This window comes from Stigmatopora nigra, chromosome 8 (assembly GCF_051989575.1).
Source record: "Stigmatopora nigra isolate UIUO_SnigA chromosome 8, RoL_Snig_1.1, whole genome shotgun sequence".
Lineage (NCBI taxonomy): Eukaryota > Metazoa > Chordata > Actinopteri > Syngnathiformes > Syngnathidae > Stigmatopora > Stigmatopora nigra.
In genome coordinates this window covers 13100731-13117795 of record NC_135515.1, presented here as the reverse complement: position 1 = coordinate 13117795, position 17065 = coordinate 13100731, and the positions used below count along the sequence as shown (strand labels likewise).

Below are 17065 nucleotides of genomic sequence, written 5' to 3'. Positions count from 1 at the left end.
AAGCGGATCATATGATATAATTTGGTGAAAATATGTTCCACGTTGCATTTGTACAGTTATTAATCGCTTAATAAGGGGAATTCAAAATAAAATAAAGGATAAGGAAATGCATTTACTTTTTGGGGATTTTGTAACTTGGATCTTTTTCATATCTTGAGTCACTCATTTGCATATTAAAAATTTCGTATCCTGAAACTTTGGTACTCAAAGGCATTCATTCGTAAGTAGAGGTACAACTGTATATCTAGGCTCACGGCCGTCTAGACGACTCAAACAGCTCTATTTTCAGATAAGGGCAACGGTGTGGCCGTAAGGTCGCCGTAAGGTCGCCGTAAGGTCGCCCGGGGCTCCCGTTTCTGAAAAAAAATCCATCCTCACTGAGGCTTCTGGCTGACCAGTCTGCTCAGAGATCTCTATTTCCGGATAAAAGCGATGTTAAATGACAGTGCCCTGCCTTCTGCTTGCTAGTTTTAGCATGAATTGTTACGTTTTCATGAACATTTGGATACTTAATAATATAATAATTGTACTGTGGTGAAGGATGACATCAGTCCTGAAAAACCCAACACTAAATAAATCTTACAATATCTTAGTATTTTTAACAACGCTGATCTGCAGTTTTCAGGTTACCTACAGCGTTGCAAAAAATATTTTATTCATTCATTCATCCATTTATATTCTGTAAGGCTTATCCTCACAAGTCTTTGATTTACATTTTTTTTTAAATTTTATTCGGTCTGGAAGTTCTTAAATGAGGCGGCCCGGTGTCACGAGTAGTTAGCGAATCGGCTTCACAGCTCTGAGGTCCGGGGTTCGAATCCAGGTCATGTCCATTTGTGTGGAGATTGCATGTTCTCGCCGGGCCTGCGTGGGTTTCGTCCGGGTACTCCAGTTTCTTCCCACATTCCAAAAACATGCATGGTAGGCTGATTGGACACTCTAAATTGCCCCTAGGAAGTGAGTGTGAATAGTTGTCCGTCTCCTTGTGCCCTGTGATTGGCCACCAATTCAGGGTGTCCCCTGCCTCTGAACCGGAGACAGCTGGGATTGGCTCCAGCAACCCCCCCCCCCCGACCTTTATGAGGATAAAGCGGTTCAGCAAATGAGCTGAGATGAGTTCTTAAATGATTTACATTTTACATTGCTAGGCATTGCAAGAGATTGGGTATGAGAAATTTTCTGACAATAGCTAAGAGCAAATGATTTTTAGTGAGATTGACACTGAAATTGGGATTAATTTTAGTTTGCGTTAGATTTAAAAGACTCTTATAACATGTTACATTTAAATCTGGATGAACACTTATTGCATGAAACACAAGCACAAATTATGAAATCAATGAAAATGATTTGCTTTCATGGGCCACACAAAATGATGTCCAGATTTGGAAACTAGGCTTTACATTAGAAACCAGTGATTCATACAACGATCTACCGTGTTCGGGAATTGTAATGATGTTTTCATAGTGATACCTGCACTGGTGCCGATCCACAAAAGATCCTTGCAGGCCAGCAATGCTGTGATTCTTAGACAAGCAGCTTTGTGCTGTCTGATGATTGCATCAGCACCTAATAATATAGAAGAATTTGAAAGAAATGGAGGTGTTATATGTGACCTAATTTTAGTCCATTAAATTATTCAAGGTTTACATCAGGGGTGTCAAACTCAGTTCACTTCGTGGGCCACATACGATCCCTTGATAGACGTCATGGGCCAGACCATTATAATTGTAGCATACTTAGCTATAATAACCAAAATATAGTTTTTTTGTTTGTTTTAGTGTAAGGAAGCACAAGAACATTGTGACATTTAAAATTTAAATTTAAATGTATTGAACAACACTTTTACAAAACATTTCACAAAATTGCAGAAACTTTACCAAGTACAGTATTTACCCACACACAAGCTGCCCGCACGTATAAGCCACACCCTTAAAATTGCCTTAAAATTGTTGAATCTTACAATTTCCCACGTATAAGCCACCCCTGATTCACAATTGGAAGTGTGTAGTGGAATCGTGTTCACCAATTCTCATGATAAACACATGTATCAAGGCTACTTGTGTCTGGCCAGTCAGAGCACCTTTAACTAGCTAAGACGGTGGCGCCCTAAGTAAGATGGCGGCGCCCTATGTAAGATGGCGACGCCCTAAGCGAGTGGTGACAGGCCCAAGTGAGTTCTTTCACGTTTTAGCGAGATATATTTTTTCTTGCATTTCAGTCATAGACACCAAAATAAATTTGGATTAGTGTTTCATCTGTTGATCATTTCTCTATTTTGATACAAATTATCGTATCGAGCACATTGTCTTGCGTTATGGCGTCTTTGTTACCTCTCAGTTTTGTGCATGTGGTCTTTCTATGCAAATATAAGCTGTACCCTCGATTCAGTCATCATTTTTTTGTCCGACAAATGCGGATTATATGTGAGTAAATACAGTAATTGGTGTTGAAAATTATAGTAATGAACATTAAGAGTAAACGAGACCTATAAAGAAAGACTAGCATTACGTTGCACATTTTATAAAACCATCATTAAGTATTTTTTTCACAGAGGTATATTCTTTTAATGCAAACATTATCTGCAAAAATACAATACAAGCCAGCATTTTAAAGATGTTAGTCTAGTCTGCACTTGTTTTTGTTCATGAACGTGGCATCTTTTGGCCTGTGCAAGTGCATCAACATCAGGTGTCATGTCCCGACTAGCTGTCACTTTCAGAATGTCATTTAAGTGCTTGTGTGTGAGCCTTGAACCTATTTTTGTTTTATTGATATTCATTCCGAAAAAAAAAATTCAAACATAGGTTGTCCCAAACATGCACAAAATTCTAGCAGCCAGGGCTGTTAATTTGGTACCCAGGTCGTCGATACAGACGCTCCCCTACTTACGAATGAGTTGCGTTCCGAGCAATTGTTCATAAGTTGAATTTGTTCTTAGTTGATTCAGTATTATATTTTGTATTATAATTTATGTTTAAGGCCTATATAAGAATATTGAAGGTATATATAAGTGCATTTGTAAGTTTAAGGCTTGTATAAGTAACCAGCATTGGTTTCTACTGAAAAAAACGTTTAATAAAATGGAGAGAATACATACAGTACTGTATACTTACATTAGAGAGAGAGAGAGATTCACTAGAAACTGGCCGAAAGAAGCTATCTAATGACAGTTGCAGTTTTCTTCTTTTTTACATCATAAATGATGTGGTAGCACTGTATGGTATCATTCAATTGATTTGCAACCTTTGTGCAACGTTCAATATTTGGGTCCTGCTGCTCGATCTTTCTGTTTATAAATGGTACTGATGGTCGAACGATTCAAGTTGTATTCCCATGCAACGCTCGCCACTTTCTCACGCGCCTCAAGCTTCTTTAGGATTGCCACTTTCGTTTCAATTGAAATGACTTGCCTTTTCCTTGCACTTCCCTCACTAGAAGCCTTTCGCTTTTCACCAATCATATTGAATAATGGATGCACAAGATATTTATTGATAAAAATGAAAAAGGTTCTTTGCGCACTGGAGATACGTTCACGGACTTCTACATTGCAATGAACTGGGCAGAGGAAGGTGGATGCTGGGTGAGCAGAGCTATCACACCGCCAGGCGTCGGTATTAGCGGGGGAAAGAAGCACTACACGGAAAAAGGCGCGCAAAATCTAACTTACGAACATTTTCTGGGCAGTGTTGATCACTCTCTGCATGGCCTTTCTGTCTGCTGCCGTGCTTTCAGCGTACCAAACTGTAATGCAGTATGACAGGATGCTCTCCACAGTGGCTCTATAGAAGGTTAACAGAAGCTTAGTGTCCAAGTTGTTCTTCCTGAGTACTCTCAGGAAATGGATTTGCTTCTGGGCCTTCTTCAGCACTGCCGTTGCATTGGTAGACCACGAGAGCTTGTCTGTGACGCGGACCCCCAGGAATTTGAAGGACTGGACCCTGTCTACGCATACTCCATTTATGAGGAGTGGGGCCAGATCTGTGCTGTGTTTGCAAAAGTCCAGGATTATTTCTTTAGTTTTTGTAGTGTTTAATGTGAGATTTTTCACCAGACACCACAAAGACGGTTTGTTGACCTCATCTCTGTAGGCCAACTCATCCCCTCCTGACATGAGTCCGACCACAGTGGTGTCATCTGCAAATTTGATGATGGAGTTAGACTGGTGGGTCAAGAGGTGGGGACCAAGTCTAACAGTTTGTGGACGGTTGGTTAAGAAGTTCTTAATCCAGCAGCAGATGGAAGAGGATAGTCCAAGGTGGGAGAGTTTGTCAGTCAGAATGTCCAGCATTATAGTGTTGAAGGCTGAGCTAGGGTCAATGAAAAGCAACCTCACGTAGTTCCCATGGTGCTCCAGGTGGCTCAGTGCTGTGTGTCGAGCTACGGCGATGGCGTCCTCAGTGGACCTATTTTCTCTATATGCAAACTGGTGGACTGAGGGAGAGATTGTATCACTGATGTGGCGGGCGACCAACTTTTCAAAGCACTTCATGATCAACGATGTAAGTGCAACAGGCTTTTTAGGGACAGGGATAATGGTGGCAGAGTTCAGGCAGGATGGGATGATGGATTGTTGCAGGGAATAATTGAAAATCTTTGTGAAAATCGCAGTCAGCTGGTCAGCAAAGGCTTTGAGCACCTTCCCAGGTACTCCGTCAGGACCAGCAGCCTTCCTGGTGTTCACAGTCCGCAGTAGCTTTCTCACTTCATGTTCCTGAAGCTTCAGTGTAATGCTGCAGGGTGGTGGATGTGTTGAGACTGAATCCTATTTGTCAGTCTCGAAGGGACAGGCAGGGATGGTCGGATCTAGCAAGATCAACCTGGTCTAGAGTTTTATCTCTTCTGGTGTGACATTCCACATATTGGATAAACGTAGGCAGAACAGTCTTTAAACACCAGTGACAATAAAGACTCCATCGGGGTGGTCAAGCTGCTGTTTGTTTACAGTCACTAGCAGGAGGCTAAGTGGCATGCTAACGTTAGCATCCGGTGGGATGTAAACAGCCATTACAATGACACTGATCTGCCAAGAGCTCTAAATCAGGGGAACAGTGAGTGTTAATGATCCTACTGTTGTTGTTGTTGTTGTTGTTGCACTACAAGCGCCTGAGGATTACCCTCAGACAGCGCTAGAGCTGCCACTGGAACGCGGATTATTTCATCCGGGGGGTAGTCGGAGGTGAGGGGCAGTCAAATATCTCCAGCTGGATGAAAAACGTAGGGTGCCTGGTTCCTTGTTGGCAGCTCTGAGTGGTATTTGTTGGAATTCGAAAAACGCGGCGAGCGGCCTCTCAGGAGACACCATGTGAAGGTTTCCAACTTTGTCTCCCCCTACTGTTGCAGCACCAGTCGTTGTGTATAGACACGTTTTTTTTCCCCTTTGCCGCCTCCATCGTACTCTGAGTGGCATGAATATCCACGGAAATCCTGGTGGTTTCGAGATGTCCTCTGGGATATTGTAGGTTCGTTGGTCATCTGTTGTGATGGATATATTGAATCTCAGACCGAGAGTAATTAAATCCTGGCGACTGAAAAAAATGTTTGCCTCGCAGATGTTCGTAAATAACGATAAGACTGGGAAAACAAACACCAAACTGGAGAGCAAAAAGCCCCTGCACCGATGTGCGCCGCCATCTTGGATCCAGTGTCCGTACAGTTTTGATGTAGGAAAGTACAGTGTGCGTGTAGTCCTGGAGGTTGTGGTGTTCAAACAGTTCCCAAATGGTGCGGGAAAAAAGGTCCTGCAGCTGAGAAAGGGGGTCCTCAGGCCATGTTTTTATTTTCTTTATTTATGGCTTTGCTAGCCTCTGGAGTGGGATGTATGAGATGCCATCAAAGTGATGAGGCATCAAAGAAATGCCTCTACTCAGCACCTCGGCTTAACCATCCTCAATTCAGTGTGGTATGGCAGCCTGTGTGAAATGTTGCTGTTGCTGAGAAGGTGGTCAAACTGACAATGGTGCTGACCTCTGGATCGGATGAAATTTACAGGGCTAACAACCACCTCCATGACGTGGTCCATTTTTAAGGACTTACAACGCAATGCCTCCGGGTGCAAAATACAGCGAAATGTCAATCTCCTCCATTAAGGGCTTGTACTTTCTCTCTGAATTTTGTCACAACGACTTTTTACCCGATCATGGTTGGTGCGGCGTCTGTAGCCATGCTGACAGCACGGGACAAGTCCACTTCAACTCTTTCCAATGCAGCAACGATAAACCCAAAAATGTTCTCGTCTGTTTCTTAACAAACTCTTCATTAACAGTCAACGTCTCATCAACACCATGAGTAAATATGACCAGTTGAGCCACGTTCGTGATGTCACTACTGTCATCAATTGCAACGGAAAATGCAATAAATTACATGACTCTCTGTTTCAATTGGCTATCTAAATCTGCCGATAGTTCCGAAATCCTCTATGCTGTAATGTTCCTTGTCAAAAGTTTTCTGTTTCTCGGAACATACAAGTTCAGACACCTTCATCATGCATCTTTTAACAAAGTCACCATCAGAATACGGCTTTGATGCTAATGCTATTTCACTGGCAATTAGGTAGCTTTTATCGCGGCTTCACTGACTTCTCAGCTTCAGGTGAAAGTTGATTACTGTTTCCTCAGACCCGCCAGCAATTCGGATCAATTTTTCTTGGCAAATTTTGCACTATCTACTTTTCTCTTTTTTGATAACGCCCTTTTTGCTAATGAGGGTGTAGTGTGCAGGTAGAGAGCAGGGTAGAAACATTGTCAAAAAACAGCAGATGGAGAAAGAGTGCGCCAGAAGCAGATAATTCTTGAATTGCATTTAATTAAAAAGATTAAATCCACGTATTTTATGCGTTTTTTTCAGTTTCAAATTATTATGGGGGCCTGATTGAGCCTCCTTGCGGGTCGGTATGTTTGACACCCCCGATTTACATTCTTTTTGCACTTACCCGCAAGCATCTTGTGAACTGCTGGCGCCACATCAACGTCCGTCAGGTTCTCCCATGTTTGAGAATGGTATAGTTTAACATGCGCACTGCCCTGCAGGGCCAACCACACACCTTGACCATAAGCCACCATGCACGTCACACATCGGCTGCTGTCTGTCCCAACCTGTAAGCAATGCTGGCCCAACATAGGCAAAACCATTCAGTCATCAATGACCATTTCTAATCACTGTCTATCTTTGGTCTTACCTCTTGCACCAGTGTAGTTGAGTTAATGATGAGAATTCGGTTTTGCGAGCCGCACCACAATTTTCCTCCAACTGGAACCATTTTGGTGACAGGGCTGCTCGGTGTTCCAAGGACTAATGTCTGAGAAGACTGTGAGTCCCAGAAACTACCTGCAGGTTAGTAGTGATAGTCTTAAATTTAATACTCATAACAGTAAGGTCTTTTTACACATAGCCTTTTAATGGGTATTTAATGGGTTGCAAACTATTTTGTGAGTAGTTGACTGATGTGTTGAAGATTTACTGGTTTTATTGGATTTTTCGAATACTAGAATACAAATTGTCAATTACATTTTGTGATTTAGACAGTACAACCTGAGAGTTGAAAGCTCACATCAATACAGATATTACATCTGTATTTAAAAACATTTTGATTTCCAGGAGCTTCTCATGTAATTATCTTTTTACAGGATAAGAATGCATTACTTTTTTGAACTGGATATTGTCCCTCAATATGATAAAATTTTAGGATACAAATGCAATTGTGAAATTAAACACTTAACAACACATTACATTGCATTAGTTTTTGGCAATATTCACACGTTATGGTCAGTTTTTGAAGTTACCTGCTTCTCTTTGATAGACAATCACTTCACCATTGGCCAATGACACAAACACTTTGTTGTCCAAATACCTGAAAGAAAGGAAAGGATGATCAAAGGGAAATACATGAAAGTGTCCTACTTTTGGCTAATCCTGCAGGTGGTAATATGTATCAGGAGGTAGTAGATCGAGTAGCTTCGAAAAGATGTATTTAACATATTAATAATAATGTAAAAATAGAGTAGAGAGACACTTACAATATACACAAGATGGAAGCTGCGTGCTGTATCTTCATGCTGTTTTTACGGTTGCGGATGTTATCTGAGGACTGGTATACATGTATGCTGCCAGTAAAATAAACAATATTTAACATGAATTGACAAAACTTAGGTTGTTCAAAGTGTTCCTGACTATTAATAAAACCACACACCATCCATCTTCAGTGCCGAGCCATACAGAGCTTTGGTAGGCCTCTGGGTCAATACTGAGCAGGTCTTCGAGACTGGCTCTGGTGAAGGATCCCCGGGAGGAGCGGCGCATGGCACGGCCATCCATGGAGCTTTCAGTGTTAGTACGAGATCCTCCGCCTACTGCCACCAAACCTGGAGCTGAGCAGGAGCTTGTCACAGAGAATTCCTGTTCCTCCTCACTGCTGGTGGTCTCTGTCGCCAAATCCTTAGAGCAGGGAGCCTCTTCATCTTTTGCAGGCATATGAAAGATTAGAAATGGTGAGGATGAAATAAAACTGACTCATCATCATCATGTTTTTATCTACTCCAGTGATGTGGTACTAGTAGTTCAAGTAATGTGCTTTCGCTTGATACATGTTTGCAAACACATGCGATCAGTTCATCAATTAGCAACAAATCATATTTGTTCTCATAAAGATAATTTTATGTCTCAAACTTTGTATTTCTATTTAAAAATAAAGCCAAGCTGTGAAATTGTACAAGTTGGAAAAGAAAGATGACCTTAACTCAATAAAATACAGACATATTATTTATGTATATATGAAGATTAATTTTGTTTTTGTAGAACCAAAATGGCATGGCAAAAGAGTAGCTAGAATGTCCGCCTCAAAGTTTTGAAATCAAGGGTTAAATCCCGGGCTCAAGGCCTCTAATGTTGAGTGTGCATGAGCTCTCTGTGCCTGGGTTCGCTGGTTTACTCACAACCCAAAAATATGCACGATTGGATTAAATGGACTGGATTAAAAGGGCTGAATATTCAGGGTTTTTATTAGATCTAAAACAATGTGTATTCGAGCTTTTTAATATATTTTTTGATTTGACATCATTTTTGAACTAAAAACACAGAAAAAAATGATTAAAAATTACAATTATTGATTTAAAAGGGGGGAAATCAGGAAATTTAATATAGATCTATACTATTCCTTTTAATTTGATCCTAAAACAGAAAGTCAGCACTCATGATTTACTTTTTCGGACCGCACAAAATGATGCGGCGGACCAGAATTGGTCCCCGGACCGCCACTTTGACACATTTGGTCTAGACCAGTAGTGTCAAACATACGGCCCGTGGGCCGGATCCGGCCCCTCTGGTTGTTTGGTACGGCTCGGGGAAGAAAGCTGCATTGTATAAAAAAATAGGAATGTTCTTTAAAATTTGTAGTTCTTATATTATCCGCTACGGGGCGCAGTGTTTTAGTATGTGCAGACAACATGAATTGACATTTATTTATGTTATGTAATTCTCTTGTTCATAATATATTGTTCATAATGTAAAAGGAAAATTCTGTTAATAAACATATTGATAATTTCCTCATTTTTTTGCACTAATTATTAGTATTAGTGACTAATACAAAGGAAAAAATTGGGCTCATTGTGAGTTCTGTGTAATTTTGCAATGAGTTTACTGGTCCGGCCCGCTTGATCTCAAATTAAGATGTATTTGGCCCGCAGACCAAAGGGAGTTTGGCACCCCTGGTCTAGACCATGTTTTTTTTTTGCTCTAATATGTTTTTGGTGGCATGTGGACCATTACTTAGAACTTAAGGTCATGAAAACTTTTGAACAGATATCCACTGTAAACTGTACTGAAAAGGGTTAAGTATTTGGTGTTCTAATACAGTGGTGCCTCGACAAACGAGAAATTCGAGATACGAGTAAAATTTCGAGCAAATATTTACCTTGAGATACGTGACAAATTTTGATATACGAGCAGACAGCGGACGCAAGATGGTGCTCATAAGAACATCATGGCCACTGTTTCTCTCCCCGCAACTGCCTCGTGTAATGTCTCTGCGTTGCATTTTTTCAGTGTTTTTTTCCCCCGAAAGTCATATCAAATGGTGAGGCGATATATGAGTTATATTTACTACTCGTTGACAACTGGTCGTGTGTTATCCTATTGTGAGGACATTTGTGTGCATCATTTTTGGAATATTTTGAAGGGAATACAAAAGCTAACTACCATCGATAGGTTGCATCTGAAACTCAGGGTGGACGCGGGCAAACAGAGCCAACCCGGCAGGGAGAAGAAAGGTATAAAATGTAAAACAAAATTAGAATTAAGTTTAGTGTAAGGTTCGATAAAATTTATTTTTGAATGTTTGTATCGTATGTAATCCAAGTTCATTTAAATTTGTTTATGTTATATTACGATTCACCAGGGCAAATCCCCCCTCTCTCTATACCCTCCATGAAATCCGTCTAATTTTAGTTCTATTAAACACATTTTAGTATACTATTATACCACAAGTTATTTGATACTTTGTTATTAGATGGCAAATTACAACAAATAAAAAAAAATCCTATCTGATATCCTGTTTATGGTGTTTTCAGAGGGTTGGAACGAATTAAATTGTTCTCAGTTCATTTCAATGGGAAACGTTCGTTTGAGTGACGAGAATATCGACATATGAGCTCACTCACGGAACAAATTACTCTTGTATCTTCAAGTACCACTGTAATTAATTCCACAAGTGTAATATTCCACCATAGACATTTTTTTAACTTACTGCCATAGCAGGAGAATGTGATGGAGTGACTAGCTTGACTTTGTAGAGTGGATGAAGGGCTCGGTGATTCCTCATCATCTGTGTCATCACTGTCAAATGGGAGCACCTCAGCACCTGGTCCAGAAAGACAGAAGAACACATAAGACTTTAAGTTGGCATGATCATCTCGTAATAATTCTAAATGTTGTTAAGTGTTATTGTGAATTCGAACAATCCCCGTCAATTGTACTCAAAATTCAAATTTCATCTGCTTTTCTTGGCACTATTTCCACAACTTTGACCAATCATTGACATGTGAATATTTTCGACCGCCAGATTTTGAGAGCCATAAACAATGCATATTTTGAAATGGTTTTACTTGAGAGCCATACTCAGCATTTGAAAGTAAAAAAATACATGAACATGTGTAGTCATTTCATGATTTTAAAGTAGAAAATGTCCCTGAATCTTTAGACAACCTTGTTACACTGTTGTTAATCAATGAGACGTATGCGTGCAAAAAAGTCTCATTAAAAAATATGATTAAAGCTGCGCTAGACGTAGTGTCGGGCCACAGCGTCGACGTGACGCTCCTAATAGTGCGGTTGGCACTCAGCTCTCTCACCGGCAGTCTCCATATTTTACCTCACAAGTTATTGGAGAGCCATATGCACCCATTGAAATAGCCACATTTGGCTCCCGAGGCATAGGTTCCCTACCACTGGTATACACTATTGTAGCGTGGATTTTGACATTTTTCTGAACTTTTTTTATACTTCAGATAAAAAAAAAAAAACGTGTTGCACTGAAGCTGCGAAGTGGTGAAGGATCGCAGTGCTTTGGATTCCATAATCTTGCAATAAACAAATTTTAAAGGGTGAGTGGGGCAATATAAGCCTGGGGAAAGTGAATAAAGTTCATGAATTACCTGTTAGTTGCCTGGTCAGTTCCAAAGAGGATTGTGAATTGGAAAGATGGAATTGTTGTCGAGTGTGGTCAGGTATTGTGGGTGTTGGGTTTTTTTCAGGTCCACACTCCCTTTGAAAATGGAAATGAAATGAAGCCCAAGCAATTATGATAAAAATCATGTGTGCGTGGGCATGCCTGTTTACTGACCTGCCCTTCAGCCCAGGTACAGCAGCAATACAGATGATCCTGGCTGAGCAGACGGCAATACAGGCCTCCACTGTGGGCTCGTCTTTGATGTTCAACAGGCAAACCTAATAAAGAGACATCATAACAATGTGAAGATCAAAGCAGAGCAAATAAAATACGCAAACAAAAACTGCATTGTAAAACCGAGTTCATAATAGTCAGCTCGAGCTTCATACCTGACCAACATATCCATCACTGTTACAAACCCATACTTCACATCCACTGTCAGGACTGGTGTGACTTGGAGAAGCACATGAAAACTAGAACCAGACAAACAACACAGTACATGAACAGAGATTGTTTGTGAAGACATGATTACATAGTTGACAACTTATAAGTTTTTCCCATATTTTGTGAATTTTTTTGTCATTTCAAATTTTGTAAGCCGTATAACAATTTTTGTACGGGATGTTTTTAAGTACATTTTTTGTAAAACCGATTTTGTTTTACCCATTTTGGCTTTAATTCGGATCGTCTCGGTCACTAGTCGCAGAGGAAAACGCCATCGCCGAATGCTATAATTGTATTTTCATGCCTTAAGCATGATATGCGCACGTGCATTCCCCTTTCTTCTGTTGGACCTTTTCACTATATAAATGTAGTGCGTCAGTAAGCCGTCCACTTTGGATACAATTTTCGACTTTTATGTGCGCTCTATGTGAGTAAATATGTGTCACGTTGCATTTGGAAGTTTTTTTGTATCGTTTAATAAGGGGAAATGCAATCATCAAGAAGGGGAGCAATTGGCTGGGGTTGACAGGTATGTATAAGCAACATTTAAGCATAAAATAGCTTTCTCCCCACTCACCTGCATTCCACTCCTTGTCTTCATAATAGGAATAGCCTTCAGGAACTCTGGGTCCCACTGATCTTTAGTCATAGCTAAACAATCAAGACAAACCAAGGTGAAGCACATATATTTAGCCAGATTTCTCTTTCTTGTAAGAAAAAGGCAACTGACCCAGTTTCGTCTTTGCTTCCTCAAATGCCTGCTCAAAGTTGGAGCGGACATCAGGTGACGTAAATTCAAAGACAAAGCTACTCTCCGCCGACACGGTGGTGAATTCTAGTTTCGTGGGCAGAAAGGTCATACTAAAGGCCAAAGACTGCTTTTCTGACAGCTCCTTGTGCACAGAGGTCATCAGATCCTTGATCACCTCATCGAGGGTCTAGGAGATAGGAAAAAGATCACCATGAAAAAGCTAAATAGAAAAATTGTTTCAAGTGTATGAATATATGCACACAACCTGGTGTGGTAAGCTGAGGGTTTCTGACAGTTTGCTGATTTGACCCAGCATGCTCAAATCCTCGTCGAGTCGACTGATTGTTTTCTGGACATTTTCCTTGTTTGTTGTCTGAATAGAACCTTTTGCAGCTAAGGATAAAACAATCAATCAAATTCAAATCAATGCAATTATTTTTCATTCTTTTGAGAACAAGAAATCTGTGGTTTTATGATGAAGACAAAAATCCTTACATTTCACCACCTCCACGTCCTCAAGAGGAAGCTTCCACAGAAATTTGTACTTGCTTGAAGTATCGATCACACTAGTTGCAGAGTACCTGAGATACAAAAGACAAATAATGTGATATGCTGCAACTATCCAAGATAATTTTCTCATTCAGGTATTGGTCAACATAGAGTATTATACATCATTAGAATGCTTTATCTTTAAAGGAATGCACTAAGCCCACAATTCATTATAAGCTGACCTGCTGTTTTTGTTCATTTTTCTAGCCATGCTATGATTTTGCTGGGGAATCAGCACTGAATAACACATGAATCTGTATGTCCAAGGCAACTACAGCCATCTAGTGGCATCCATTCCTCTCCTTTACCTCAGGCAAATTATAAATGATTGACGTGGAAAGAATCAATTAAGGCATGGTGTATACAATATACAATAATATGCTATATATCTACACTACATACAGTAAGTATACTGTGTTGGCAAATGCAAGATACTCAAACATTGAAAACACCTAAAGGTAACCGTTAGCACCATAATTAAAAACTAGAGGGAACCAAATATGTAAATAAATATAAATACAGTCTTACCTCTAATAACGAATGCCTCTAGGTGCGAAATTTGCAGCTTACGAAAGCTTTTTTATAAGCAACTGAGTTCCTCGAGATAAGAAAAATACTCAAGTTACGAGCCCGCCCAAAAAGTACATGCATTCCTTATCCGTTATTATGTTTTGAAAACGTCCTTATCATCGTTATAGAAATGTGTGACTTTCATATTGAAAGCCTTTGAGAAATCATAATTCACATGAAGTTCATTTATACAAGCTCTTGTCTTTTCCTTTTAATGTTAATTCTGTTTAGTATTATATGGCGGAAATTGCTACTCTACCAAACAAGAGAGCTGTGTGGTTGTGCATGTGTCTTTAAACTCATACAGGCTCATGGAGCTGCGTCTCAATGATCCAGACTTCCTCTTAAGTGTTGTGCAGATGATCAGATCACTGAAGAGAAAGAGAGATCGGTCCTTTTTCCCACCCACTGTCTTCTGCAAGAATAACAATCTCGGTTAGTCTTGCACAGCAATTTTGGTTTGCAAAATACATATGATAAATTGTACTGATTCGTTTTTTGTAATGTGTAACTTGTTGATGGGGTACTTTTCGTTAAAAATTACAGAAGGCAAACATACAACGTAATTGAAAAACACAATTTTTACCGCTTCCATAACCATCTCCTGCCGAATGAACTTCCTTTGTGGATTCAATATCTAAAAGCATAGAGAAAAGAGAAAGGTATGTATATGTATACATGTATACACATATACACGTATACACATATACAGATATACACGTATACACATATACACGTGTACGCGTATACACATATACATTCACTTAAACACGTGTATGTGTCTGTGTGTGTGTGTGGGTGTGTGTGTATGTGTGTATGTGTGTATGTGTGTATGTGTGTATGTGTGTATGTGTGTATGTGTGTATGTGTGTATGTGTGTATGTGTGTATGTGTGTATTGTATGTGTGTATGTGTGTATGTGTGTATGTGTGTATGTGTGTATGTGCAGATGTGTGACATGTAGACATGTAGACATGTAGACATGTAGACATGTAGACATGTAGACACACACACACACACACACACACAGACACTTAGACATGTATATATGTATATATGTATATATATGTGTATATATGTGTTTTATATATGTATATATATATATATATATATATATATATATATATATATATATATATATATATATATATATATATATATATATATATATATATATATATATATATATATATATATATATATATATATATATATATATATATATATATATATATATATATATATATATATATATATATATATATGTATACATATATAAAACGTTTTTATATGCAGGTAAACTATAAACATCTCACATGCTCAACTCCCTCTATATGTGCTTCAATCTCTTGGATGACCCTGGCCTCTCTCTCTGCTTCCTCAGCTGACCGGCGTCCTTTATTAATCTTTTCTGCCAGCCGCTTAATGTCCCTCTGTGCATCCAACAGGAAGGAGTAGTCCGGGTGGTCATCTGCGGTGTGTTTCAGAAGGTCCTATACACATTATACGCCATATCAGATTTTGCCAAACAGACAATGTGATGCATGCAACTGGAATTATCTTGTGAGAGAAATCACCTTGACTAAGAGTTCATATCGAGGTATCCTCTGTACTGGTTTGATCATCAGGTCACCCAGGGCCTGCTTCTCTTTGTTCTCACGCATATTTTGCTTTAGAAAGGGAAACATAAGGGATATGAGGGAATGCAAAGTTCACAGCTCTACCATCTTCAATTAATATTACTGTATTTTCTAGATTATAAATCACTTTTTTTTTGGCGGCCGGGGGTAAGATTTATACTGCGTCTTATGTGTGAAATTCACACATAACATTCTGCGTCATATCTTTACAGTAGACCGCAAGGGGGTGCACTATGCCTGCTGTACTATGTACATTGGCGTTCAGTGGACATTTTTTTTTGTATAGTCAGTTAAACTTTAGCCGTACAAATAGGTTCAAAGAACAGATCCAAGGCTATTTCTTCTTTCGGCAGTTGACTGTAAATATGGCTAAAGTATCTTCCAGACAGAGGAAAGTCTTATTGTGAGATCTAACAACCATCTTTGCTGTCTTACTAAAAGTGATGGAAGATGTCTTATTAATAGCCTCATTCTTCTTGAAGAGTGAATGGTAGATTCATTTACTCTAAAATTGAACCAGGTGGCAGCGTAAGTGTTCTGTTTCTTTGACATATCGAGAACTTGTACACACACGTATTTTATACGCTGTATAACAACTTTTTAATGTTTTTGTAAAACCGATCTCGTTTTACCCATTTCAGCTCTAATCCGGATCGTATCGGTTACTGGTAGCAGACGACAATGTCATCATCGACTGCTAATAGTCATGCTTCAAGCATGATATATATGCACATTTGCATTGCCCTTTCACACGTCCGCCTTCTCAGCAAGTCAGCAAGCAATGCACCCAGACAGTCAAGCTGTCAGCGTCATACAGCGCTATCTACAGAATCTTGAATTTAGTGTGTACTGATTTGGCACCCCATCTACTTTGGGAAAAATTTTAGTTTTTTAAATGCACCATATGTGACTCAATATGTGCCATGTTGCATTTGTATGTTTTTTATCGCTTAATAAGAGGAATCGTGTTGAGCTAGATAGGTTATTTTTATTATTCTACAACATTTTATGCGACGTCTGTTCTTTGATTTGAATGTAATCATATACATTTCCCTAAAAAGTGCGTATTGTACCCCAGTGCAATTTATGTTTTTATACTTTTCATTTAGCACTTTTTGGCTAGTGTGACTTATCCTCTGATGCGATTTATATTCCGAAAAATAACGTACATTTCAACAATGCACAACATAAAATAGGATTAAAAACAACAGTACGTATATGTTTAATTTTACCCACCATAGATTAAAGTATTTTCTATATCGCAATACTAATCGGCTCTTTATTCTAAGAGCCAGTCCCCGCCAATTTGTAAATTATTTTTTGGTTTCTCTTGCCGTTATTTTTGTTTAGAGATTGTATTTGTGGGGATCATTCTGAAGCTCTTTTTCTTGGAGTGGCCATTGAATTTAGTTGTGCTACCTCATAGTTTAGTCAGCACGGAGTTTATGCAAAAGC

At 39.3% G+C, this 17065-nt stretch overlaps 1 protein-coding gene across 1 annotated transcript in view; it reads right to left on the bottom strand.

The window, feature by feature from the left end:
* arhgef17 (Rho guanine nucleotide exchange factor (GEF) 17) overlaps positions 1–17065 on the bottom strand; it is an 82496-nt gene that overhangs the window by 4665 nt on the left and 60766 nt on the right. The window contains exons 5-22 of the mRNA XM_077722637.1: positions 15548–15640; positions 15287–15463; positions 14557–14607; positions 14276–14385; positions 13347–13432; positions 13117–13244; positions 12831–13038; positions 12678–12751; positions 12046–12129; positions 11831–11934; positions 11643–11752; positions 10736–10849; positions 8186–8453; positions 8013–8099; positions 7779–7846; positions 7175–7323; positions 6929–7103; positions 1471–1566 (exon numbers count right to left, since the gene is read on the bottom strand). Of these exons, the coding sequence (XP_077578763.1) occupies positions 1471–1566; positions 6929–7103; positions 7175–7323; positions 7779–7846; positions 8013–8099; positions 8186–8453; positions 10736–10849; positions 11643–11752; positions 11831–11934; positions 12046–12129; positions 12678–12751; positions 12831–13038; positions 13117–13244; positions 13347–13432; positions 14276–14385; positions 14557–14607; positions 15287–15463; positions 15548–15640 (2182 nt within the window). The remainder of the gene's footprint in view (positions 1–1470; positions 1567–6928; positions 7104–7174; positions 7324–7778; positions 7847–8012; positions 8100–8185; positions 8454–10735; positions 10850–11642; positions 11753–11830; positions 11935–12045; positions 12130–12677; positions 12752–12830; positions 13039–13116; positions 13245–13346; positions 13433–14275; positions 14386–14556; positions 14608–15286; positions 15464–15547; positions 15641–17065) is intronic.